The sequence below is a fragment of the Podarcis vaucheri genome, assembly GCF_965113315.1.
Source record: "Podarcis vaucheri genome assembly, chromosome: 6".
Classification (NCBI taxonomy): Eukaryota; Metazoa; Chordata; class Lepidosauria; order Squamata; family Lacertidae; genus Podarcis; species Podarcis vaucheri.
In genome coordinates this window covers 33,326,525-33,353,620 of record NC_138764.1, presented here as the reverse complement: position 1 = coordinate 33,353,620, position 27,096 = coordinate 33,326,525, and the positions used below count along the sequence as shown (strand labels likewise).

Sequence of the window (27,096 nt, the reverse complement as noted above, 5' to 3'; positions counted from 1 at the left end):
TGCCAACGCATCCATGTCTTGAGTTTGGTTGAGTTTGGTTGTATCAAATAAAATAATTCTGATTCTGAGTTGTCCTCATTCAGAATGGCTTTTCTGTGACGCAGCTTTGCTAAGCTCTTGAGAAGGATGTAGGCATCAGCAGTCAAACTTCAGCTGTTAGTGGTTCACTGTCGTAGAGACACTTTTTATATATACCAAAAAAAATTAAAAATCGGGATATGAATGGGATAATCTCATGGATGTGTCTGTCAGAATCCTGGGACGGATAGATACAAATACAGTGGTACCTCGGGTTAAGTACTTAATTCGTTCTGGAGGTCCGTTCTTAACCTGAAGCTAATGGGGCCTCCTGCTGCCGCCGCGCCGCCAGAGCACGATTTCTGTTCTCAACCTGAAGCAAAGTTCTTAACCCAAGGTACTATTTCTGGGTTAGCAGAGTCTGTAACCTGAAGCGTATGTAACCTGAAGCATCTGTAACCCGAGGTACCACTGTATTACACTTTGGCGAGTCCTACCAGAGAGGTATCCTGACTAGCTGATAATAAGGCTATTTTCCTTCCTAGTGTTTGAATTGCTTTAGATGGGTACCCCAAATCCCACACCCCTTCCTGCTTCTTGTGCAACTACCAACGGGCAGTGCACTCTGCCCTCTCCCATTGGCCAGGGGACCAAAGAACTGCTGGAAGGTGCTCTCTGCTCCACAAGCATCATGGCAATGGGTAGATCAACCTGGTCCCATCCATCAGTGAAGAAGAAGCTGCAAATATTTTGTTTGTGTCCCCCCTGGTAGAAAACATGCTTGTAAGAAACTTGCAACTAAGAACTAGTGCTTGACTATACGTTTTTCCTCCCCCCACCATCCCCTCCTTTTCCTCCTCTTCTTGTATCGTGTATTTTAGACGGTAAGCCTGAGGGCATCTTATTATTGATCATTGTAAACTGCTCTGTGAGCCTTTTGGCTGAAAAGTGAGGTTTTTAAAAATGCAGTACAAAGAGCTACACATGCAGTAGGTTTCTTTCTCCTCCCCCAACATCCCCCCAAGTTGACCGTAAGAGGGATTGCTGTTCCAGGTATCTCTCACCCTAGTTTTGCCATCCGTATACGGGATTTGCTATTGATTCACGCACAAAACGTGTGCGTTTTGTATCGCAGCTAACAATGCCTTTTTGAGGCTTTCCACCTTCTTGAAAACATTGTTTATCTATAATAATAATAATAATAATAATAATAATAATAATAATAATAATATTTTTTTATTTATACCCCGCCCTTCCCGGTTCAGAAAACCGGGCTCAGGGCGGCTAACAACAAATTTAAAACACTTATTGATGCAACTAAAAACAGCATAAAATACAGTATAAAATGTGAATAACAATAAATTCAGAATTCAAAAATCAACTTGGGGAAATCCATCCAATAAACATTAGATGATCACCAGGGCTAGCTGGCTAAATTAGTCCTATTTGGGCCAGCAAGGAGACCAGGGGAGAATTAGCTGTGGGATTCCAGAGTGGGTAATCTTCATAAAAGGGGAAGGGAAGGGGAATAAAAGATCAGGCTAAATTCAAATTGAAAGCCAGGCAGAATAGCTCTGTCTTACAGGCCCTGCGAAAGGAAGTAAAGTAAAGACAAAACAATGAATCAATTCACATGCCGTGGATCACTTTTCTTGCAGATTCTCTGACAGAGAGGTTGACCTACAAGGCAACAGATACGCCCTAGAGATCAACATGACTGCCCCAGGTCAGCAGCATACGACAATTGTCAACCCTCCCCCTCCAGAATACATCAATGTCCAAGGAACTGGACGATTGACAAATCAGCTTCAGTATTTGCAGAGGGTGCTCATGAGAGCAATGTGGAGACATAACTTCTCCTGGCCGTTTCACCAGCCGGTAGACGCTGCAGGCCTAAACCTCCCGGTAAGAGTTTACTGTACTTTATCTTTAACAGAAATATGAATAGTTAAGGAAGACGCAGGGGTACACATGTCTGAACTTGCAGCTCATCTTTCAGTGAGAAACTGTGGTGATGAAAGCACATCAGCCTTGAAGGTAAAGGGACCCCTGACCATTAGGTCCAGTCATGGACGACTCTGGGGTTGTGGTGCTCATCTTGCTTTATTGGCCGAGGGAGCCAGCGTTTGTCTGCAAACAGCTTCTGGGTCATGTGGCCAGCATGACTAAGCCGCTTCTGGCGAACCAGAGCAGCACACGGAAATGCCGTTTACCTTCCCGCCAGAGTGGTACCTATTTATCTACTTGCACTTTGATGTGCTTTCAAACTGCTAGGTTGGCAGGAGCAGGGACTGAACAACGGGAGCTCACCCCGTCACAGGGATTCAAACTGCCGACCCTCTGATCGGCAAGTCCTAGGCTCTGTGGTTTAACCCACAGCGCCACCCGCGTCCCATTATCTGTGGCAAATTCTTGAACTTCCTCTCTCTCGCTGTTATCACATATGGCAAACTATAGCAGGTGTTCCTGCATAACAGAGCAATCTTATCCCTGACCAGTCAGCCATGGGGTGCCATGGGACAAAGTGCTATAGCCACTGTTGCTCACATCAGCTGGGGGAAAGGTGGGGATGGGTATAGCCCTGCTCAGCACTACACCCGTCTCGATGGTGTGGGAATGTTGTGAACAGTAGGAGAGGATATATTGATTCAATATTATCCTTCCTCACTCACGCTAGTGAGCTGGTAGCAGAGCACATTCCCTTGCACATTGCTGGAAGCAAGCTGGTTGATTCGTTTGAATCTCCTGAGTTAAGCAATCCAGTCTGGCTTGTCCAGATTGGATTTGTTCCTGGTAAATTGCCCTTTTATCCCTCTTAAAAAGTGTCGGATTCTCTAGCCTCAGTCAGAGGTAACTGGCCATTCTCCAGCACTTAGCTTGAGATCCTGTTGACCTCCCCGCCTGCATCTCCCGGCAGGATACAGGCAAGGTCACGATCGGCGATCCTCCTCAAGCGTGAAGGAGAACACACCACTCTCCCTCCTCCCTGCTTCCCAGGGAGGGGAAAGAGAGAGAGAGAGAAATCTATTTACATGTCTTTATTTCTGTCATTGCAGCAGTACAGAGAAACGTGTCTGCACTCTCCAGTCTCCAACAGTAGAGAGACATAAACTCCACCCCTGTACTTCCAGTACAGGTCAGATGACACTCTGAGCTAACATCCGGTGCTCAGAACAGTGAAAAGACTGCCCCCTTTGTTTTCATGGTACAGTCCCCAACAATCACATCCTGTTTTGCATTCCAGCCAGCTTCAGCTCGCTCTTGCATTGCTGCTTTTTCCTGACAAAAAGAATAAAGACACAACAGTCTTCTCTTAAAAGTAATAAGGAGTTTATTCTCATTCAGTTCACAGTAGGTTCCCTGAAGGGCAGGCTTTAGCTTGTAGTTACAGAAGAGCGTGTGGGTTAATCTTATATGGGGACTGAGCCCATGTGTTGCTGGCTGAGAGCCAGCAGACAGCAAAAGGCATCAAGATGGGTCCAGAGAAAAATGGAGGAAGGGGAAGATGGCTGCGTGACCAGCCCCTTTATAGGATCTGCCAGGGTCGCACCTGACCACACGCAGGAGGAGGATGCTCCAGACCAGGTATGACAGGAAGTCCTTCTGGCTGGATCAACATTGCCCTGTGTGTCTACTCTCGGCAAACAGGAAATGTTGCATTTGACTGCTTTGGTGATGTTACACCCCACACATTGGACCCAATGCCATCAGCAGGGTTGTTCTGAAATCCAATGGATTCTGGGCTGGCTCCCTTGAAGTCCCATTTTGGGGGCTTCCTGTGTGCCGTTGCCCAGTGGGAATCCCTCCAGAGCTCAGCACCAGATGAATGATCACTCCATGGATGAAGCATGGTGGAAAGGTTTTGGGCTGGGTGAAAGGAGTTTTTTCTGTATCTACACACACTTGGCATGGTGGATTGGGTTTTTGAATTGCTACTCAAGTGATTTAAGAGGAGGGTGTCTCTTCATGAACATGAGCACACTCCTTGCTAATATAGTTAATACAGTTTTTTAAAGTATCAATAAAAACGAGAGCAACCATAGATGGTGAGATGCTCTTAGGAATGCAGCTGTTGTGTGTTTCTAAATACAAACACACTGCGGTATATAATGCAACTTTTAATGCACAATAATAGAATCTTAATGCCGCAAGGCACCAAAGATTAGAACATATCGCTATAAATTATAAATAATTACATCTGATAAAGTATAAGATACTACCTTCAATAAGATTGAAGCAAATTGGCTGAAAATTGTCATGATAAAAGAAAATCACATACATTGTATATGTAGAAAATGGTCTGCAGCAATGTGTGAAAACACTCTAGTTCAATGTGGAGAAGCAACAAAACAATTACAGCTATGTGGTATTTATTCTATTTGATGGCAATTATTTTTTCAGCAGTTGCTATATAAAATTAAAAAATGAAATCTCTCAGAACTTCTTCATAATGAAGAGTAAGTCTTCTCCCTTAAACACAAATCCATAATTCATACTTGTAAAATAATTAATGTGACTATATTATATATGGCCTTGCCCTCTTAAGTTCCCCTATACTATAATTAGTGCTATCAATCAATTACTCAAAACATTCACAAATTTCACTCTTCAACCTTCTTGGCCCCCTATCCAATCAATCAAATTAAAATACATTGTCTCTGAACAAAACCTCTGCATTTTAGATATTGAAGGATGTGTAACATAAATTGAACTGGCAAAAATTCACTCATCGTAGGAAGAAAAGCCCATAATAGCTGCATTTCATTTCCTATTAGAGTAACTCATCGGAACTGAAAGAAAGGAAAAGATAGCTGTTAACTTTCAGCAATACCAATTACAAATTTGCTGACCAATTAAAATAGGTCCCTTTTGATTAATCTTAAGTCATCTACCAGTTTACTGAAAGACCATGTAATCACAGCTGATTTTGGTGCTTATCAGTATTCAATCTTTTCTTTTTCCTGACTGTTTATTGGCTGAACTATAACATGCATACTTAGTCTGTGGGCCTTTCTCTTCAAAAATCATTGCAGGGCTTGGATATCGTCAGCGAAGACTAAACCCCTCAGACACGTTTCTGTTTTTCTTGACAAACTCAAATGGTCAGTTTGTCCAAAAGTGCTTTCAAAGTGACTGTCACCTTACATTTCTGGTGTTGGATTTCCAAAGAAGCTGTCACTTGAGGTTAATATTAGAGGTCATTCACTCAGTGTAGTTTTTATATATATAAAGGAACTAGCCCTGGGCCTCTTCTGCCTCTTCAGATTTCTAAGGGAGACACTTAAAACGTATTTCATATACATGTAAGAACATTGTACCATCAACCTTGGCTTGTCATCTATGAACAACTTTTTGGCGAGTGCTACAGACGAAATTGTTCCTTCTATGCTCCTCTCTACCTGTGGCTGTGTGTTAGTTCTTCCACTAACTGCCTTCCTGGATTAAAATATATTTATATCCGTTGGGTCTGGGGGGTATATAAACTAAAATTCAGGGTGCCCCTAGAAACACCCCTAAACTGGGTATGCAGCTACAGTGCATCTGGGTTTTACTTGGTCTTAAGCACTGCGCTGTGGGTTAAACCACAGAGCCTAGGACTTGTCGATCAGAAGGTCAGCGGTTTGAATCCCCGCGACGGGGTGAGCTCCCGTTGCTCGGTCCCTGCTCCTGCCCACCTAGCAGTTCGAAAGCATGTCAAAGTGCAAGTAGATAAATAGTTACCGCTCTGGCAGGAAGGTAAACGGCGTTTCCGTGCGCTGCTCTGGTTTGCCAGAAGCAGCTTAGCCATGCTGGCCACATGACCTGTATGCCAGCTCCCTCGGCCAATAAAGCGAGATGAGCGCTGCAACCCCAGAGTCGGTCACAACTGGACCTAATGGTCAGGGGTCCCTTTACCTTTACCTTTTAAGCATCAACGAGGTGCTGGAGAAGATGTTAAGATCTAGGAACAGTTCTATAGGAATAGAGGGAATAATTCACGAGTTAAATTGTTTTGGAAAGCTGTGTTTTGTTCCTAATTATAGAAGGCACAATAACACCACCCCCGCAATTCATTAGCTGTCCGAAACCTTTCTCCAGAGGGAAAATGTGTTTTCCCTACCGATACCACCTGCTTGCTTTAAGAATTCCTGAGATTGTATGTAAAATACTTGACTTTAGCCATATAAATGCCATTTTTCCTCTTACACCCAATCCACTGCCATAAATTAAGCAGATTTCAGTAAGGCTTTGGACAGTAGTTTACATTGAAGGTTATATTTTGCTCTGAACACCTTTTTTCAATATGGAAAAGTTTTCCCCTCCAAGACACAGGGCCAGGAGTCTATGGTCACGGCAACTAACTGCTCTTCTAAGTCATGGTACTCTAACGTTTCTTTCTCTCTCTCTCTCTCTCTTTAAAAAAAACAAACTTCAAACAGGATTATTATAGCATTATTAAAAATCCAATGGACTTGACTACAATTCAGAAACGTCTGGAACACACATGCTACACTTGTGCTGCAGAATGCATTGAAGATTTTAAAACTATGTTTGCAAATTGCTATTTGTATAACAAGGTATGTTTGATGTACAGCCAAAGGTGGCAGTTCTTCAGAATTCTCTGCAATGGTCTGTAAGGGCTATTTGGGATTATTTAATGACAGCAGAATCATCTGTTGTTGCTGCAAATAATTTAATTTATTGCTCACCCTTCCTCCTAAGGTCCCAGGGTTGGTTACGACAAGTTATATACAGCCTTTTTAAACAACTTGCAGTTGCAAAAGTAGGGCGGATTCTTAAAACAGACATTTAATTGTATTGGTGGGATACTCCACTTCTGTTTTCTTTTTTTCCTTCTTTTTTACTCAAACATCATCAAAAACATGCATAAACATTTGCACACGTCTCCTGCTGCTCCACTTCCTGGCAGTTGTTCCACATCCCCCCTCTCTCAATTATTGGTTAAAAAGGTTTTGTTTCATCAAATCATAGAATTGTAGAGTTGGAAGGGATCCTGAGGATCATCTACTAGTCCAACCGCCTGCAATGCATGAATAGGCAGCTGTCCCTTATGGGGAACGAACCTGCAACCTGGACATCACCAGCACCATGCTTTAACCAGCTGAGCTATCCAAGTTGGTGGTGTTGCATTTGTGTACCCATTCACCTAAACCAGGGTTTTCCAAACTTGTGACTCCAGCTGTTTTGGGACTGCAATTCCCATCATTCCCTAGCCCATTGGTCCTGCTAGCTAGGGATGATGGGAGTTGTAGTCCAAAAACAGCGGGAGACCCAAGTTTGGGAAACCATGACTTGTTCGCTTTGCCTGCTTCTAGAAGCAGCTAAACCAGGCTCCTTCAGTTTCCTGCCTCAACCTGCTTTTCATATCCACCTTTCCTATAATCTGCATCAAATTCAGCTGCATATGTATGTTTAAAGGTAAAGGAACCCCTGACCATCATGGAACTTTGAAGTGTCAGGCATAGCTCTAATGGCTTTAGCCCAAACGTAGCAGAGTTTTCCTGCACAGTGAAGAAGCTAGTTGAGGTGGTAATGACTAGTCAGCTAGACTCAGAATAACTATTTACAGGATTTATTAAAAGGAAAAATAAAACCAGCAGAGTTTCTGCATACAAAGCAAAGCAAATAAATCCTTTCTTTCTCTCTCTCTCTTAACCATACACAGCACTTCTACTCCTTCAACACACCTAACACCAAACTGTGCTAGCATTTCTAGATAACAGAGTTGAGTGCTGGTCGTTAACCAATCAGAGTAAGTAGTTTCTAGGTCAAGCAGACCTTGGCTTTCTGCCAAGAGTAAATTGACACTGCCTTGAGTTAATTGTGTGAAGCCAGAATCTGTAAGTTCCCATGAGAATCAATTAACAGAAACTAAACAGACCATTAGGTCCAGTCGTGACCAACTGGGGTTGCGGCGCTCATCTCGCTTTATTGGCCGAGGGAGCCGGCGTACAGCTACCGGGTCATGTGGCCAGCATGACTCCTTCTCGCTGGAGCGGTACCTATTGATCTACTTGCACTTTGACGTGCTTTCAAACTGCTAGGTTGGCAGGAGCAGGGACCAAGCAACGGGAGCTCACCCCATCGCAGGGATTCGAACCACCGACTTTCTGATCAGCAAGTCCTAGGCTCTGTGGTTTATTTTTTTTTTATATAAAATTTTTATTGGGTTTTCACATTTTTTATAAACACACAAACAGAAAAAACAAACAAACAGAAAAACACAAAAACAAAAAAGGTATAAAATTTCAAAAACGAAAAAACTTATTTTCATAACCCTAGTCTCTGACTTCCCCCCACCCCCTCCCTTGCATCCCTATTCCCAAATTTATATCAGCAAATTATTGTTTTCTCATAATCTTAACCATTTCAATAGCCCTTTTATAAAGAAAAACGATTGTTCTAAGTTGGATCTCAGTTCTCTTCCATCGATTTCCCATTTTGTCTTTCATATCGGTCATATTAATTAATTTCCATTATCCTGAGTGTTGTTAAAATTACATCTTTCCCTCCCTCCCATCCCCAATTTGCGTCCCTTCCCAATGTATGTCCAAAATATCAGTTCTTAGCCTGGGTTCCTCACGTCCGAGGCTCTCCCATCTCTCACAGTCCCTCTCCGCCGGTCTTGTTGGTAATCCTTTATGTCTGTCATCAAATCCCGAAAGAGCTCTATCACAATCCATCCATAGTCTCTTACATACAACTGCTGAGGAATTTCCACAAGGCATGGATCTTTCAGATCATAGTCAAAGTCAGAGTCAAAGTCATAGTCAAAGTCAAAATCAGAGTCTATGTGGAGGCCCCAATTGTGTTTCTTTATTTTAAATTCTTGGATTCCATAAGCTTCCAGGGCCTCCACTTTCGTCTGTTGCATCTTTCGTAGATTTGTTGTAGGTTTAATCCAATAGTCTCCTTGCTTGTATTCCACAGATGTCAAATTCTGGTTAGTATCTTCCAGCTTTACTTTCTCTTGTTTTGTCTCCTTCCCTTTAATTGTCACTTGAAATTCAGCTGTGGGTTCTTTCTCATTCCAATCCTCCTTACAGTCAGCAGAGTTACTTGTTTCTGTAGTGAAGGTCATTATATGTTTACTCATTTCTGAGATATGCTCCTGTAAGGTTCCCACCAGTGAGAACATCCTTTCGATTTCAGCCAGTACCTTTCCATCCACAGCCATTGTAATTCCACAGAATTCCCCCTAGAGGGAATCTGATTCTTTAACGTTACTCTCTCCAACAGTCCTCTTTCTTATTTTTATTACTTTGTTTCCAACAATTTAAATTCAATTGTAACACCTTTTAATCCAGAGGGATCTTAAGTAGCAGTTTTTTCCTGTAAACTGTATATTTGACAGCTTTGACAGCTGTCAAATTCTATGCTTACAGGCTCCAAAATAGGACGCTCCCGGGCCCGGGGGGAGGGTTGTTTACAACAAAGAAAGGAACTTCCAAAACTCCACTCTCCTGCACAAAATTGCTCTTTTCGCCAATCTTGGAAGTCAATGTCTTTTTTAAACTCACCCTTTGCAGGGCAGGCTCTCCAGCTTAGTTCTTACGTCGTTGCTTTAACTCGTCTGCAAGGTGGGGGTGCGGACTTCCTTTTAGCACACACCCCCGATCGTCTCAAATTCAGGCAAAAAATTCTTAAAGTCCAATTTCCATTTACTCACGGGTTGCTTTTTTCAGCCGAATTTCAAGGAAGGAAGTCAGCGCTCTTCGGTCATGGCTCACAGCTTCGCTCAGCTGGGGTAGCGATGGACTCTCGGTGCCACGCCACCCCCCATATCCCTTCCGCAGCCTTTAAAAAGGCTCTTCGCGGATCAGGGGGGGCGCTTGAGGCACCTGCCGAGTCTTCAGTCCGCAGGCTCCGCGCCTGCGGTTTTAAGGGTCCCCGTGTCGCCGGCACGGCAAAGACCCGTCCCCCGCTGAGCCGATTCCCTCCGGAGCTCGGAGGGAATCCGCCATTCCCGGATCGCGCCAACCCCGGAAGTCCCTAGGCTCTGTGGTTTAACCCACAGCGCCACCCGGGTACAATTCCAGGAACGAGGCACTTTGCAGGGAACGAAAACCCATGTTTATGTAACCTGTACTTCTAGGATACTAAAAAAAATTTGTCCATTAACACCTTAGAGACCAACTAAGTTCGTTCTGGGTACAAGCTTTCGTGTGCATGCACACTTCTTCAGATTTCGTGTCCCTGCACACAAAAGCTTATACCCAGAATGAACTTAGTTGGTCTCTAAGGTGCTAATGGACAACTTTATTTATTTATTTCGACTGCGTCAGACCAACATGGCTACCTACCTGAATCTAGAATTCTAGAATCTAGGATACTACTGTTTTGTAGGAGCTGGTGTTATTGGAGTCCTTCAGCTGTTCATAAGTCAGCTCTTTGCAAAGGGTGGAGACCTCTCGGATGAGCTGCAATGGAAACACAAGCCCCGGGATTGGTGCGACAGTGCCCCATTCTCTCTAATGAGCCCTAAGCTCTGTGACTTAAAAACAAACCAGTCCCTGCCCGCTGACTCGCAGCTGAATGTAATGTGAATGTTAGTCTAGCATAACAAGCACCTTGATCTCATGTGTAATGCTTGTCTTGCAGCCCGGTGATGACATTGTTTTCATGGCCCAAGCGTTAGAAAAAGTCTTTCTGCAGAAAGTTGCACAGATGCCCCCTGATGAGAAAATAGTGGTGGTCAATAAAGGGAGAAGGAAAGGGAAAAGAACAGACGGTAAGAGAATTAATTGAGCAAAGGTTTGTGAGCGGAATGTGGCACCAATGGAAGTGGCTGTAAAATATTGCATTCTGGAGAGAAGCTTTTCCAACGGCAAACATCTAAAGCAAAGAGTAAACAACTGAGACTTATTTATGGCTGCTGACAGGATTTAGTAGTCAGATTCGGCAGAACTGTTGTAGGATAAAGAATATGCTGCTTTCAAGGCTGATTAAATATAGGAAAATCGAGCGATTGAAGTGGGAAATCTTACATCTAACACATGAGATATTAAAACAGAAAATATTGTATCTAAGCTATTGTACCATAGCTTAAGTCTCTGAGCTGGTTCTAGTTGACAAACTTTCTTAAGATTTTCTCCCAATACAGTGGTACCTCTGGTTACATACTTAATTCATTCCAGAGGTCCATTCTTAACCTGAAACTGTTCTTAACCTGAAGCACCACTTTAGCTAATGGGGCCTCCCGATGCCGCTGCGCTGCCGGAGCACGATTTCTGTTCTCATCCTGAAGCAAAATTCTTAACCCAAGGTACTATTTCTGGGTTAGCAGAGTCTGTAACCTGAAGCATATGTAACCTGAAGTGTAACCCGAGGTACCGCTGTATCTAAATTAGGCTTAATTCTAGTCTACCGCCAAAAGCAATCAGTGTTTACTGTATGACAAAGGGACCTTACAATATTGATATATTGTAATATATATTTCAGTGCTGACAATACAAATGTACCTTTTCAATGGTGCATTGTGCTAACTGCTCCCTCTAGTACAGTGTTTTCCAAACTGGGGTTCTCCTGCTGTTTTTAGACTACAACTCCCATCATCCCTAGCTAGCAAGACCAGTGGTCAGGAGTGATGGGAATTGTAGTCCAAAACAGCTGGAGACTCAAGTTTGGGAAACACTGATCTAGTAGTACTCATCTGACATGTTTAATGCCTTCTCAGTCAAATAAGACCATGATGGATGTTTTAGTTGCTCTAACAGTAGATAGATAATTGGAAAATATAGAAGTATACATATATTGCATTAGCATTTGGAACACTCAAGGGAAAAAATGCCCAATACAAGTATTGCCAATGTTAAATAAATTTTCCTGATATTTAGTTAGTTAGTTAGTTAGTTAGTTAGTTAGTTAGTTATTTGACGGGGTTTATATACCACTTAATCAACAAAACGGCTAAGCATTTTATATAAAATAATATCATATATTTAAAAACAATGCCATATATCCAATAGCAATATCAACGATACCAATAAAATCGAATGTTAAAAAGAATTTGACTTTAGTTTTCAAAATACAAGTAAAATCAGCATTTAAGAAAATATACCTAATAAAATAAAATTATGTGGTAAAATAGCTGCCAAAACTATGTGTTTAGTTATAACTGTTTATAAGATGGGTTACTGCAAAAGTTTTGGGTGCACGTTGGGTTTATTTTGGGGAGAATCCTAAACAGTAATACTAGACTGTTGCCATTTGGGGGTGGAATTCCATCACACACTGGCAAATTCAGAACGCACAATTCTAGTTGCTTGGGAGGTCTTCTGCAACAAATCTGCTTTCCTAAAAGATCAAGCTTTTTGCAGTAAGTAAAGTGAAGGGGAGATACACTGGAAAAGGTGGGATAACTCTTGCTTAGATGCAACATCATCTCATCTCCCCACAAACAAATCGGAACGAATACTTACCATACTTTTTGCTCTATAGGACGCACTTTTTACCCTCTAAAAATTAAGGGGAAATGTGTGTGCGTCCTATGGAGCGAATGCAGGCTCCTTGGCTTCAGCGATAGCAACGCGAAGCCTCCAAAGTGCAGAGGGAGCGCTCCCTCCACACTCCGGAGGCTTCGCGTTGCTTTTGCTGAAGCCTGGAGAGCAAGAGGAGTCGGTGCGCACCAACCCCTCTCGTGCTCCAGGCTTCAGGGATAGCCGCCTGAAGCCTCCGGAACACAGTGGGAGGTCCCGCTGCGCTCCGGAGGCTTCGGGTTCCTTTTGCTGAAGCCAGGAGAGCAAGACTCTCCTGGCTTCAGCAGAGAGGGAGAGCTGCGCAGCGCCCCTTCAGCCAAGCGGGAGGAGAAATGGAAGGGGCTCCGTATTTCCTGCCGCTTCGCTGAAGGGGCGCTGAGCAGAGAAGGGGAGATTTTTTTTCCTTGTTCTCCCCCTCTCAAACAAGGTGCGTCCTATGGTCGGGTGCATCCTATAGAGCAAAAAGTACGGTACTTAATTAGCTGACATAATCTAAGCTCTCTGCAGACAAATCATGATACAAAGTGTGAGTGTTGATCTTTATAGATGCAAAACAGCTCCACCCCTATACACAAGGAAAGTATCGGCATATTCGGAGGGGGGGGCAAAATTTGCAGAAGTACCCCCCCAAAAGGCTTCCAGGCTGTGACAGTAGACAAGTTGGCAAATAATCTTTAAAAAGACCAATTTTTGGAGCGCTGTTAGGACTCCTTCGCTCATACAGCTTTGCTTAATTTCCTTAGCGCCTGATGCAGGAATCCTACAACTTAACCAAAGCCAACAGCCAAAAGAGGCTAAGAAAGTGAAGCCGCCTCAGATGATGACTCCGGCGCCGCAGCAAAATGCCCCAGAACTGTCACCGGTGACTCCGCCATCGAACGTAATGCCAGCTACTGAAATGGCAACGAAAGGGGTAGGTTCTAAGAAGGTGGGTGCTTTCCTGGCCATGTAGTGGTATGGCTTTTGGTACAGAGCACAATATGGGTACCAAAATGAAAAGAGGGAAGCTGGAGATGTTTAAAAGAATGGAATCTGACCCCATAAGAAGATGCTTAACACAACAGCAGAGATGTTGGCCAGTGGTAAAAAGGTAAAGGTAAAGGGACCCATGACCATTAGGTCCAGTCGTGGCTGACTCTGGGGTTGCGGTGCTCATCTCGCTTTACTGGCCGAGGGAGCTGCCGTACAGCTTCCGGGTCATGTGGCCAGCATGACTAAGCCACTTCTGGCGAACCAGAGCAGCGCACGGAAACGCTGTTTACCTTCCCGCCAGAGTGGTACCTATTTATCTACTTGCACTTTGACGTGGTTTCAAACTGCTAGGTTAGCAGGAGCAGGGACTGAGCAACGGGAGCTCACCCCGTCGTGGTGATTCAAACCACCGACCTTCTGATCGGCAAGTCCTAGTATCTGTGGTTTAACCCACAGTGCCACCCGCGTAATTACCGCTAAATATGAACTAAGGCCTCTGAAATAATTCTAGATTTAAATGACTGGAAACAATGGATTTAAAACTAAATTTTATTTTATTTTTTACAATAAATTTTGTTTTCAATTACAATAATCCAGTGGTAGTTTCATCATAACAATGCCAAATTATAATGCAATTATTAATCCCAATCATTCAGATGCCAAATTATATAATTTAGGTGGCCTAAATTATTTCTGCATTCCAAAATCTTACTCATCTCAATTACAGTTCATTCAAAATAACAACCCCTTCTACAAAAACTGCAGTATTAACCATATCGATTCATCTTGACACATTAAATTATTTAGTTTATAAGTGTAGCATTCAAACCATATCCTTATTCCTCCCGTGTGTGACAATTATTCTATCCATGGTGTTCTTCTTTGTCCTTGTGAAAGGTTATATCTTATTTTTCTCCAGCCGTTGCTGCTCTCCATCATGTTTTGGGCGGAGCTAATATCCCATTGTTGTTTCAGAAGTTCTCCATTACTCCTTCCCTGTGGTTCATTGTTTTACCACTTCAATGAAACTAAATTTTATGAAGGTGGTCTGGTGCGGTATTGTTTTAGAATCTCTTTTCATTCATCCCAGTGGCTGGACTCTGACTTTGCTCACTTTACTTCAAGATGGCATAACCTAACTCGGATCCTAAACTATGATTCTACGGCCAACAAATGAATGGATTTTTCTCTGTGGCGCCTAAGAGGGCTCCTGTTGCATCACGGATGGTGGGTCTTGACAAATAACGAAAAATTTAGCAAACCCAGAAGACAGTCCACAACAACAACAACCTAACAACAGTGCAATGCTTGTTGCTGCACAATGGGATTTGTGTGTGTATATGAGATGACATACTGTAGGGCACAGATTAACTCATTTGCAAGGGCCAAACACAAAGTGCTTTAAGCTTCCAAAATCATTTTCTTGGTGTAGAAGGAGCTACAGGGCCTGTTAAACAAGGAGGGTGCTGTCCAATCTCAGGTGAGGAGGAGTTCCACAGGCCTGGACCCACTGCACTTGAACAGTGTTGCTTCAAGGCAAAAAATAGGTACAAAAAGGAGAATTCCTGGATACCTAGTTTGGGGCAAGTACTCCTTGATGAGAGAACCCCAGAAGAAATTTTAAATCACAACAAAAATATGTAGCCAAAAATGTTTTCTGTGAACTGCCCTGAGACCTCTAGGTATAGGGCAGTATATAAACTCAATAAATAATAATAATGATAATAATAATAATGTAAAGCATGGAAATATAGTTCGTTAGGCCTTTAAAACAAGCCTTTCCAAGTGAGTTCCTCTTCCCCCGGCATAGGAAAAGACGACATGTTTAGTAACTTAAATCTGTTTAGTTACAAACACTTCAAAGGTCAGGTTTATGTGCTTTTCCATATTGGTCAAAAAGGTTGCACAGGCAGTAAAACCTAGTTTAGTTCCAAAGTGGTGAAAGTTCCTAAATTATTGGTATAGGAACTCGAGAGTGGCTTGTGAGAGACATGTGGTCTGAGTTTGGAGCAACTAGCTCAGACCTCACATGTTGAACTTCTCAGGTAGACTGATCAATAGGCTTGATTGCCCATTTCCTCTCAATGTAAGGGAAGTGGACATAGCTAAGCCTGGCAGGACAGCTTACTCTATGGTATTAACCCCTTTGTGTACTAATTAGTCTGAACCACCTCACCTGGATATCATGCAACAACTAAATAATCAGTATGCATTTCCTGTATAAATGGTCTTCTGAAGGGGAAATAATAAATCTATAGTGAAGTCTTGGGTTTTTTTACCTCCCTCCTAACTTCCTAAAAGATACTAAATATATATCTTGGGTTGAGACCTGCCTATTTCACCCAAGTTCTTGGAAAGAATCCAAAAGGAATTGGCTGAAATAAATAAAAAAGTCCAGCGTCATACTGGTCATAGTTGGATTTATAACTGCTTTATTTCAAAGGTTCATCAAACAAGTGTGAATGTTGTAGCTCCTTTCTTTATTAAAGCCTGTGTTTCTGTATCAAAAAGGGTGTGAAAAGGAAAGCGGATACCACTACTGCCATCATCACAGCGAGCAGTGAATCCTCTCTATCACCCAATGAACCCAAAAGCGTCAAGATCTCCTCTCGGGAAGAACGCGAAGAGTACCTCTCAAAAAGAGACTTGCCAGACTCCCAGCAGCCGCTCGAACCCATGAAAAATGTCAAGCTAACAGAACCTCTGAAATACTGTAACGAGATCATTAGAGAAATGTTCTCAAAGCATCATGCAGTCTATGCTTGGCCCTTTTATAAGCCAGTAGACGTTACAGCCTTGGGACTTGAAGACTATCATGATGTTATTAAGCACCCTATGGATCTTGAAACTATTAAAGTGAGTGGGGGGGCGCAGGGCATAGTGAGTGCATTTGGTGGCTAGTCCTGCGAATTCTTCAAATTTCGAAATTTGTATTTTTGGATTTTTAAAGGGTTAAAAAGATGGCAATCTCTAACAGCCACACAAGCTAGAGTATGGAACAACTGAAGGCTGGCTGTATTATATTTGCAGGGCAGGAGACGAAGTACTGGCAACCCCTATGCCAAACCTTTTCTCATGCTTTCCCCAATTGGCCCCTCAGCTGCCAACCCGAAGAAGTTAGAGGGTTGTATCCATACCCTAAGTGGCTCTTTGGTATCTAGTTATTGACTGGGCTTTGGGGGAAGCAGCCAAGATGAAACTGTCCAAGGTGGAATAACCTTTGCATTACGATTGCTCTTAATATCCGTCATGCATGCACTGTGTACTAGACACTGAGCAGAAGACTAGCATGATTTCTGCCAGAGGAGTCGATGTACCAGACATGCGGTGGGGAAGAAACATAGGATGGTGCGAAGCTGCATTAGTCAGTCTAGCTCAGTACTGACCAGCAGCAGTTCTGAGATTTCGGGCAGAGGTCTCTCCTAGCCCTACCTGGAGATTGAACCTGTGATGTCCTGCATGCAAAGCAGCAAAGTGGTCCACCTCTGAGTGTATGATTGAGGCTCATTTGTGGGAGGAAGAGCATCATCAGGGGCTATTAAGAGATGGACGGCTTTTAGAGAGAGCGGAGAAAGGCAGAAAGAGGGAAAGATTTTGTTAAGCGTGGTGAGCAGCAGAATGACCACCAAGGCAGAAACTGAATGTGTGTTTTCAGCATGTAGTGTAATAATAATAATAATAATAATAATAATAATAATAATAATAATAATAATAATCTGGCTGGGTTTCTTCAGCCACTCTGGGTGGCTCCCAACAGAATTAATGATAATAATAATAAAGTGATAAAACACCAGACATTAAAAACTTCTCAAAACATGGGCTGCCTTCAGATGTCTTCTAAAAGTCAGACAGTTGTTTATTTCTTTGACATCTGAAGGGAGGGCGTTCCACAGGGCAGGCGCCACTACCAAGAAGGCCCTCTGCCTGGTTCCCTGTAGCTTCACTTCTTGCAGTGAGGGAACCGCCAGGAGGCCCTCGGAGCTGAACAATGGGGGTGGAGACGCTCTTTCAGGTATACTGTATGCTTTAACAATCACTCTGGCAACTCTATTTCAGTTTAATATGCATTACCAAGCATATTTTCCCCACTTTCCAGAACCTTCTGCAGCTAGTGCAGGAGAAATCACTCTTCCCCCTATGCTGTGAACACATTTGTCCACAGGTGGCAAAAAAATGCAGCATAACCAAAATAATAAAATTTGTTGCCAACGATGTGTTTGTGATATCTGTATTACCATTTTAAAGTTTTGAGCTCTTCTCTAGAAGCATCATAAGATGTAAACGTGTATTGGTCCCTCTTTAAGTTGACTAAACAGTATATACTTAATAAGCCAAGTACTACAGTGGATGGCTGTTAGAACTTGCAATATCCTTATTTGGGCAGATATCTGGGGTTCAAGTCATAATCCCCCACGTATTAAATTTATAGGGTTAAAATAAATGGCGTCCGTAATTGGCATATGTTGGATATACATCCCAGAATCTGAATCTTAAAAAACCCTTCTGTTTTACACAGAAAAAGATGGAGAATTGTGAGTACAAAGATACCCAAGAGTTTGCTGCTGATGTCAGGCTAATGTTTATGAACTGCTACAGATACAACTCTCCGGACCATGAGGTAGTAGCGATGGCAAGAAAACTCCAGGTGAGTGAATTATTGATACTAAAAAGCAGCATTTTTGAAACTCCGCCGAGAACACAGTTAAGTGCCTTTAAGCAACTGCTGTACCTTGTTCTGAAACTGCAGAACTGTTAAAACAACCCAAAACTTCATCATGGAGGTTTGTGAGATGGCTAACTTTCTTCTGTTAAGGACGTCTTCGAGATGCTGTTTGCCAGAATTCCAGATGAACCGGCTCCCTGCAGTCCTCTGCTCTACCCCACTGCAAGAAGCACAGCGGCTCTTTTTAGTGGAAGCAGCAGCGATGCCGCCTCCGAGGATTCGGAGGATGAAAGAACAAGACGCCTTGCAGCGCTCCAGGATCAAGTGAGTGGCAATGCACACATGCGACCTAGCGGCGGTGCATGCTTGTGATTAGCAGAATGGATGGACCGCTATATCACCTCTGTTTATCTCTCAGTGTTACAGAATAACCTGCCTAGTTCCTCACCGCCTGTAGCTGAACAAAGCAGTAAAAAAGAGGCCACCAATATTCCTGATTGCACCAAACAATTAATGTATGTTCAGGGAACCTGATAGTGGGGAAGTACAGGGACGCGGGTGGCGCTGTGGGTTAAACCACAGAGCCTAGAACTTGCCAATCAGAAGGTCGGTGGTTCGAATCCCCGCGACGGGGTGAGCGCCCGTTGCTCGGTCCCTGCTCCTGCCAACCTAGCAGTTCGAAAGCACGTCAAAGTGCAAGTAGATAAATAGGTACCACTCCAGCGGGAAGGTAAACGGCGTTTCCGTGCGCTGCTCTGGTTCACCGGAAGCGGCTTAGTCATGCTGGCCACATGACCCAGAAGCTGTACGCCGGCTCCCTCGGCCAATAAAGCGAGATGAGTGCCACAACCCCAGAGTCAGTCACGACTGGACCTAATGGTCAGGGGTCCCTTTACCTTTACCTTTACAGTGCATGTTGCTTACTTGCTGCCTCATTTCTGGTAAGCTGGTTCATCCTTTCAGTGTGGTGGCATTGCAGGACGGCAGAGGCCCCTCTAAGGCCCCAACGTGGGAATCTCGGGTTCAGCCTCCTCTCTGGATAGGTGGCGTGGGCATAAGCCCGCACTGCCCATCGGGAGCTGGATCCTAGGCTGCATTCAGCATTGGCAAATGGGGGTACTATCATAAAACATCCGTGTGTATTGTGTGTGTGTGTGGATGTTACACACACACACATAGGCAGCCCTATAAAAACATGTCGCCATGAGGATTTTCATTGGAATGTCTTCCCGCTAAATAGTGCCATTTGCCACTCTGAAAGATACTATTGATAAAAACTCAGCCCACCTTGCAGTTACTTCCGGGTTCATGTCAGACAGAGTCCGATATTTTCATTGTGCCGTGATGTTAGACCGCCCAGAAAAGAGGATACCACGCGTTTGCGTAGCTGGTTGTGCAATGGACAGTAGAAAAGAATATATTCTTCTGTGTCCGGCACATTCAAAAAACATCCGCAATGTCTATCGTTTCTGGGGATGTTTAAATATCTGCACTTGACAAAAGCTGAGGGGAAAACATTCAGACGGGCTAACATGAAGGACTGGAATTATGAATTTTGAAATAGAAGGCTTTTTTTGTTTGGTTCTTACAAAAAGGCAAAACCCACAATTTTCTGATTGACAAAGTGCTGCCTTTTGGGAATTCCCTCCAGACATCAATGCCACCTTAGAAATTACAGTAATGTCTGGGATAATCCGGATGTGTGGGAGTCCTGGCTGTATGACGTTTAAAGAGCGTGATAGGCACCAGATCTGGTACAATACAGCAACCATGTGGATAATGAACCACACAGAGTCAAGCCCCATTGTTTCGATGTTAAATTAAGGATCTGCCATTACGGAAATTAAGATGGGGATGTTTCAATATCTGTAACACAGTTACATTAACACTCATCAGTCGCCTCTCAGTCTAAAAATTGGTTTAATCTAAATGTTATTTCCTTATGTGCGACTGCTAGTGTCTGACTGCTACAAAACAGCTTGCTTATTCCCCCATAAATGTAAACTGTAGAAAAGCAAAGCAAAAGATCAATCTTTTCTGGCCGCCTCTCTCTCTCTCTCTCTCTCTCTCTCTCTCTCTCTCTCTCTCTCTCTTAGTACAGAGTGGGGAATTCGTGATCTCTTTGATATAGTCCCTCTTTGTAGTAGGTTTCCTGCCGACTTTGAAAGATGCATGCAAATATTTTGCGTTTTAGTGCTCCCCCTCTTTCTCTTTCCTTTTCTTTTAAATAGCTTAAGGCTGTTCACCAGCAGTTGCAAGCTTTGGCTAAAACAACTTTACCCAGACTGAAGAAGAGGAAGAAAGGGAAATCTAAGAAGGGGAAAAGAAAAAACAAAGTCAGGAAGAAGTCAGGCAGTCAAAAGAAGAGAAAGATGAAGAAGCTGAAGAAGAAAATGTCTTTGAACATGTAAGATTGCTTGTGGGTGTGAAATTGTACTTGAAGCTGTTGGCACCGTAGTTAACTCGTTTTTTATTTTCTCTCTTGCAGTCGTTCAAAGAAAATGAAGCAGCAAGATGAGCCAGGATACAAGTCTGAGAACGAGGATAATGCCAAGCCTATGAGTTATGATGAAAAAAGGCAGTTAAGTTTGGACATAAATAAACTCCCAGGAGAGAAGCTTGGCAGAGTGGTTTATATTATTCAGTCGAGAGAACCTTCACTGAGACACTCAAATCCCGATGAAATGGAAATAGACTTCGAAACTCTAAAAGCATCAACTTTAAGGGAACTGGAGAAATACGTTATGGCTTGTTTGAGAAAAAGACCCAAGAAACATTATGGTGCGTCGTGTAATGTGCACGAAAACGTTAGGAGAAACTTGCGGTTTTTCTCCTAGAGAATTGCTTGCATTCTTGTTCCTGATATTTATTTGCACCCTGCCCCGTTTATTTCATGCAGCAAAAAAATCAAAGGAAGAGTCTGACTTTGAGAAGAAGCAAGAATTGGAAAGGAGGTTGCTGGATGTCAATGGGCAGCTCAACTCCACGAAGCAAAACACAAAACGTAGGTTGAAGCATGGAGGAGGCAGTTTAGAAATAATTGCGTGGAATTCTCAAAAGGGTGGAGATTCTGTTGCCCAATCACACAGTTGTCGGAACTGGGAAAGGCCATAGCAGCGAGATAAACTTTTGCACTGTCCGGTCTGGCAAGCGTTACAGGCATTTGTTGTTGTTGTTGTTGTTTAGTCGTGTCCGACTCTTCGTGACCCCAGGGACCACTCCTGTCTTCCGCTGCCTCCCGCAGTTTGGTCAAACTCATGCTGGTAGATTCGAGAACACTATCCTACCATCTCATCCTCTGTCGTCCCCTTCTCCTTGTGCTCTCCATCTTTCCCAACATCAGGGTCTTTTCCAGGGAGTCTTCTCTTCTCATGAGGTGGCCAAAGTATTGGAGCCTCAGCTTCAGGATCTGTCCTTCCAGTGAGCATTCAGGGCTGATTTCCTTGAGAATGGATTGGTTTGATCTTCTTGCAGTCCATGGGACTCTCAAGAGTCTCCTCCAGCACCATAATTCAAAAGCATCAATTCTCGCCGAAAAATTGATGCTTTTGAATTACAGGCATAGGAGTGTCAATTAAGCCTAAATCTGTTACTAGTGCCTTGAACATTGCTGCTTTCTCTCTCTCTCTCTCTCTCTCTCTCTCTCTCTCACACACACACACACACACACACACGTACTTCCCCAAGTCCCATGTTTTGTTCAGCTCTTCTCCCTGTGTTACAGCAGAAAATAACGCTGTATCAAAGACCATTGGAGGGCCAAGCCGGCTAAGTGAAAGCAGCAGCAGCAGCACCTCTTCTGACTCTGATAGCACCAGCAATGATTCCAGCTCCTCCAACGGAAGTGATTCTGAATCAGGTGCACTCATTTTCTTTTTTCTCCTCTTTTTTATGAATAAGGTTCTTGAAACTATGTGCCCAGTGAATCTTGCTCTGCTACTTAAACTGGGGGTGGGTCTAAACACAGGAAGGGGAGAAATGCTATAAGTAGTCAGAAATTAGATCAGGAAAAAATTTCTATGGATAACTGCGTTTTAAAATTTCCTGCTATCTAGCACCATCTGGTGTTGCATGTTTATAGCGCATTTAAATCGCTGTTTCTTTCTTAATACAGTGTTGCCCCGCAAGACGAATGCCTCGCAAGACGGAAAACTCGCTAGACGAAAGAGTTTTCCGTTTTGGAGGTGCTTTGCAAAACGAATTTCCTATGGGCTTGCTTCGCAAGACGACAATGTCTTGCGAGTTCCTGCTGGGTTTTTTTTCCTCCCCCCCTTTTTAAGCCGCTAAGCTGCTTATCAGCTGATCCGATCAGCAGATAAGCCGCTAATAGCGCTAATAGCGTTAATCCGCTAATCCTTCAATGGGCTTGCTTCGCAAGACGAAAAAACCGCTAGACGAAGAGAGTCACAGAACGGATTCTTTTCGTCTTGCGAGGCACCACTGTATAGCTGAGTCCTGGGACTTCTTCCACGCCAGACTCTTAAATTGTTAACTGGGAGAGCTAAGTTTGTGATGAAGTTCTCCTTGAAGAACTGCAAGAGAGAGGACGAGGAGCGTCTTTTTTTCTGTGTGATTGTGCATGTGTATTTACAACACACACCTGCTGTCCCAATAAGAACAGGTTGCAAGAGTCGTGCCTAAGGCACTTGTGGGTTAGAAGGACCTGAGATAGAAATGGGAGGGAATGTTGTTGTTGTTGTTAATTTATTATTTGTACCCTGACCATCTGGCTGAGTTTCCCCAGCCACTCTGGGCAGCTTCCAACAAAGATTAAAAATATATTAAAATGTTACACATTAAAAACTTCCCTGAACAGGGCTGCCTTCAGATGTCTTCTAAATGTCAGGTAGTTGTTTTTTTCTTTGACATCTGATGGGAGGGCGTCCCACAGGGCGGGTGCCACTACTGCAAAGGCCCTCTGCCTGGTTCCCTGTAACTTGGCTTCTCGCAATGAGGGAACCACCAGAAGGCCCTCGGCGCTGGACCTCAGTGTCCGGGCTGAACGATGGGGGTGGAGACGCTCCTTCAGGTATACTGGGCCGAGGCCGTTTAGGGCTTTAAAGTTCAACACCAATACTTTGAATTGTGCTCAGAAATGTACAGAACGACGGAGTGACAAAAGTGAAATGTATGTAATGCCAGCATGCGTATCCAAAGCCTGAATGTCTAAATTTCTATGTCTTTTACAGAAATGTGCCTGCAGCAAAATGAAAATGGGCAAAAGGATTCATTGTGCAGAGAGCAGCTTAAGGTAAACTCCCTCACACACCCCCCCCCCCGTGCTTATAAAATGTCCACAAGTCTTCACTTATTCTTTTTCTTCCCCTTTGACTGTTCTTTTGCACCTCTTCCTGATATGCTAGCACCTCTGAATGCGATAATTGCATACAGCAGCATCCTATGCGTCCGTTTACCTCTAAAGTGATGTCTGATCCTGCCTGAATCTTTTCCTCTCCCACAGTTGAGGACCACCACCACCACCCCAATCCTTCTTAGAGTTTGGTTTTCATAGCGGTACCTTCTCTGAAATACAGATTTTTATGTACAGTGGTATCTTGGTTCTCAAACGTAATCCGTTCCGGAAGTCCGTTCCAAAACCAAGGTGCGCTTTCCCATAGAAAGTAATGCAAAATGGATTAATCCGCTCCAGACTTTTAAAAACAAACCCCTAAAACAGCAATTTAACATGAATTTTACTATCTAATGAGAACATCAATCCGTAAAATTAAAGCAACAAGCTTTAATCAATCAGTAGCTGAACTGGGTTCCATACAGTCACAAAAACAAGCAAAAAAAAAAGCCACAAAAACACAAAATAAATATCAAAAGGAGACAGACCTCAGCATAACACTCAAAACAGAAGTGTGGCACTCAAATCGGAAGTGTAAGACTCAAAACGGAGCATGTTTGGCTTCCAAAAAAAGTTCACAAGCCGGAAAACTTAATTCCGGGTTTGCAGTGTTTGGGTTCCAAGTTGTTTGAGGACCAAGGCGTTTGAGAACCAAGGTATCACTATACCGTATGAGGACATTTTCTAAGCTTCGCTTTTGCACGAAAGAGGAATTCCAGGGCAGTATATGTAAAAATAAATAAATAAATAAAATTGCATATTGACTATAACATTAAAACAAGACAAGATCAAAATGGCATAATAAAATTTGAAATAATCGATAAAAAAATTATTGTGGGCTAAAACCATAAATATAAAAAGACGGAAACCATAAATATAAAAAGCCTCAGCAAGTAAAAGTCTTTAAGGGTCTTAGTTCTTTCTGGAGGGTTTTCCAAATCTGGGGCATCACTCCTGGAAAGGCTCTCTCCATCACAGATGCATAATGCACTTCTCCTACAGATGGAACCTCATTTGTGATGTGCTGGCAACATTTAGCAATGCAGGCAACTCCCCATTTACATGGGGACCACGTTCCATGGCACCACCTGGGCCAGCTCAATCCGTCCCTCCCCTTTCAGGCACCGAATATGGCAGGCATATGCCAATCGAGCGCAAATGGGGAGTAGCCTGTACAGGACTCTGTCAGTGAGTAAGATGGTGTAAATTGTTGTTGTTGTTGTTGTTTAGTCGGTTAGTCGTGTCCGACTCTTCGTGACCCCATGGACCAGAGCACGCCAGGCACTCCTGTCTTCCACTGCCTCCCGCAGTTTGGTCAAACTCATGCTGGTAGCTTCGAGAACACTGTCCAACCATCTCGTCTGCTGTCATCCCCTTCTCCTTGTGCCCTCCATCTTTCCCAACATCAGGGTCTTTTCCAGGGAGTCTTCTCTTCTCATGAGGTGGCCAAAGTATTGGAGCCTCAGCTTCAGGACCTGTCCTTCCAGTGAGCATTCAGGGCTGATTTCCTTAAGAATGGATAGGTTTGATCTTCTTGCAGTCCATGGGATTCTCAAGAGTCTCCTCCAGCACCATAATTCAAAAGCATCAATTCTTCGGCGATCAGCCTTCTTTATGGTCCAGCTCTCACTTCCATACATCACTACTGGGAAAACCATGGCTTTAACTATACGGACCTTTGTTGGTGTAAATAGCCCTGTTGAATTCTTCCCTAGATGCCTCTGCTATATCCAAGGATGTCCTGCGCTATTGTCCCCCAGATACGGAACACTTCGCCCACCAGCATGCAGTTTCAGAGATCCACGGAAACGAGGATCGCTCACCAGACGCTGCAACATACCCCTCTGAAACCACGAGAACAGAGCATCATCTCTCCTCCAGGTAGGTCTTCTCGGAAAACGGGGCGATTCACAAAAGATGCTCCCCGGTGACTTTTGTAGGGCCGTGACTTGGCTTTCCCCACAAAAATGTACTCCGGGGAGGAAGATTGACATATGCACATAGCTTTGAAGTGATCCCTGTTCCCTTGTGGAATTCCATGAGTGGTACCCTGGGTTTCGTTTCCTTTTGAGAGAGCGTGGGAGACATCGCGAGGTTTTTTTTATATAATATTTGCTTTATCTACAAGTTGCTTAAAAGCAGAGGCATGGATTTCAGTATAAGCTTCAGTTGCCAGCTCAGAACCTACTTATAAAAAATGTGTTGTGTGTTCTGGTAATACAAGTTTAAACAGTAATGTAACTTGAGCTGCCATTAAGGAAAACTTAAGATTTGTTTTGTGTCAAAGCCTGAATTTCTATCTAGAACTCGCCAGAGTGACAGGTCCCTTCACAGTAATCAGATGGCAAATCTGCAACATAGATTTAGTGCTTCCCAGAAGGCCAGAACCTTTCAGTTGTAGGTCACCCAACAAGCAGTCCCATAAGTTTCAACCCAGGCTGCATGGACACTATCCTAAAAGTTTAGAGATCAGTTTTAATTGTCACCCGTGGCTGTGTACATGCTCAAAGAAAAACTGTTTGCTATTTGTGGTGGGAGGCTGCGGCCCTGGCAAAGATCTGCGCCGGGTGACAATTTGTTATGGGATTAAATTTAAGGTGTTCCTATTGCGAAACCACAGAGCCTAGGACTTGCTGATCAGAAGGTCGGCGGTTCGAATCCCCGCGATGGGGTGATCTCCCGTTGCTTGGTCCCTGCTCCTGCCAACCTAGCAGTTCAAAAGCACATCAAAGTGCAAGTAGATAAATAGGTACCGCTCCGGCGGGAAGGTAAACGGCGTTTCCGTGTGCTGCTCTGGTTCACCAGAAGCGGCTTAGCCATGCTGGCCACATGACCCGGAAGCTGTACGCCGGCTCGCTCAGCCAATAAAGTGAGATGAGTGCCGCGACCCCAGAGTCGGCCACGACTGGAACTAATTGTCAGGGGTCCCTTTACCTTTACTTTTATTGTTATGTACGGCAATACTCTTAAGAGCTTGGGGCCAGTTTACTTAAAGGATCATCTTACCCCAAATGTGTCCATTTGACCATTTCAATTTGTGGAACTGGTACTTTTCCAAGTGGCACCTCATGTTTATTCAGCCTTTGCAAGACATCCGTATTTTAGCACCTCTCAAACTCTGCCTATTAAGATTAGCTTTATTGTCTTTATTTTATTTTTTGCCTATTAAATCTGTTTTGTTTAGGCAAGCCTACCTCCTATACAGTGGTGTTATATATTATTTGCTTTTAAAATGGCTATCCCCCCCCCTATATTTTTATATCTTACATTATCTAGGGTTGCCATACTTCGGGAATTTCCCAGACACAGCTAGGATTTGGCCATCGGAAACAGTGCCCGGGCAAAAAGGTCTGTAGTTAATCTGGGGAAATCCAGACGTATGGCAATCCTGTCTGAAGTGTAGATTATGATGAATATCCTTTAAAAATAGCTCAAAAACTTGAGCTTTTTTTCAATAGAAATTTAGCAACTTTGTCCCTATTCCCCCCAAAAAGCAACCCTACCTTATATAAATTGATAAGAGATGTTTTTGAATACGTGGTATATTCCTTGCTAAGTAAGTGAATTCTAAGGTAAAGGTAAAGGACCCCTGGGCGGTTAAGTCCAGTCAAAGG

General features: G+C 43.5%; 1 protein-coding gene across 10 annotated transcripts in view; it reads left to right on the top strand.

Moving 5' to 3' along the window:
• The window catches only part of BRDT (bromodomain testis associated), a 65,725-nt gene that overhangs the window by 27,318 nt on the left and 11,311 nt on the right, over nt 1-27,096 (top strand). For 6 of the 10 annotated variants that reach the window (XM_082227783.1, XM_082227789.1, XM_082227790.1 and 3 more), the window contains 13 exons: nt 1,677-1,923; nt 6,438-6,575; nt 10,621-10,750; nt 13,241-13,425; nt 15,981-16,325; nt 17,986-18,114; nt 18,283-18,456; nt 20,364-20,539; nt 20,621-20,913; nt 21,032-21,136; nt 21,857-21,991; nt 23,322-23,383; nt 25,198-25,363. In XM_082227783.1, the coding sequence (XP_082083909.1) occupies nt 1,677-1,923; nt 6,438-6,575; nt 10,621-10,750; nt 13,241-13,425; nt 15,981-16,325; nt 17,986-18,114; nt 18,283-18,456; nt 20,364-20,539; nt 20,621-20,913; nt 21,032-21,136; nt 21,857-21,991; nt 23,322-23,383; nt 25,198-25,363 (2,285 nt within the window). The remainder of the gene's footprint in view (nt 1-1,676; nt 1,924-6,437; nt 6,576-10,620; nt 10,751-13,240; nt 13,426-15,980; nt 16,326-17,985; nt 18,115-18,282; nt 18,457-20,363; nt 20,540-20,620; nt 20,914-21,031; nt 21,137-21,856; nt 21,992-23,321; nt 23,384-25,197; nt 25,364-27,096) is intronic. The other 4 variants (XM_082227786.1, XM_082227785.1, XM_082227787.1 and 1 more) reach the window with 4 other exon arrangements.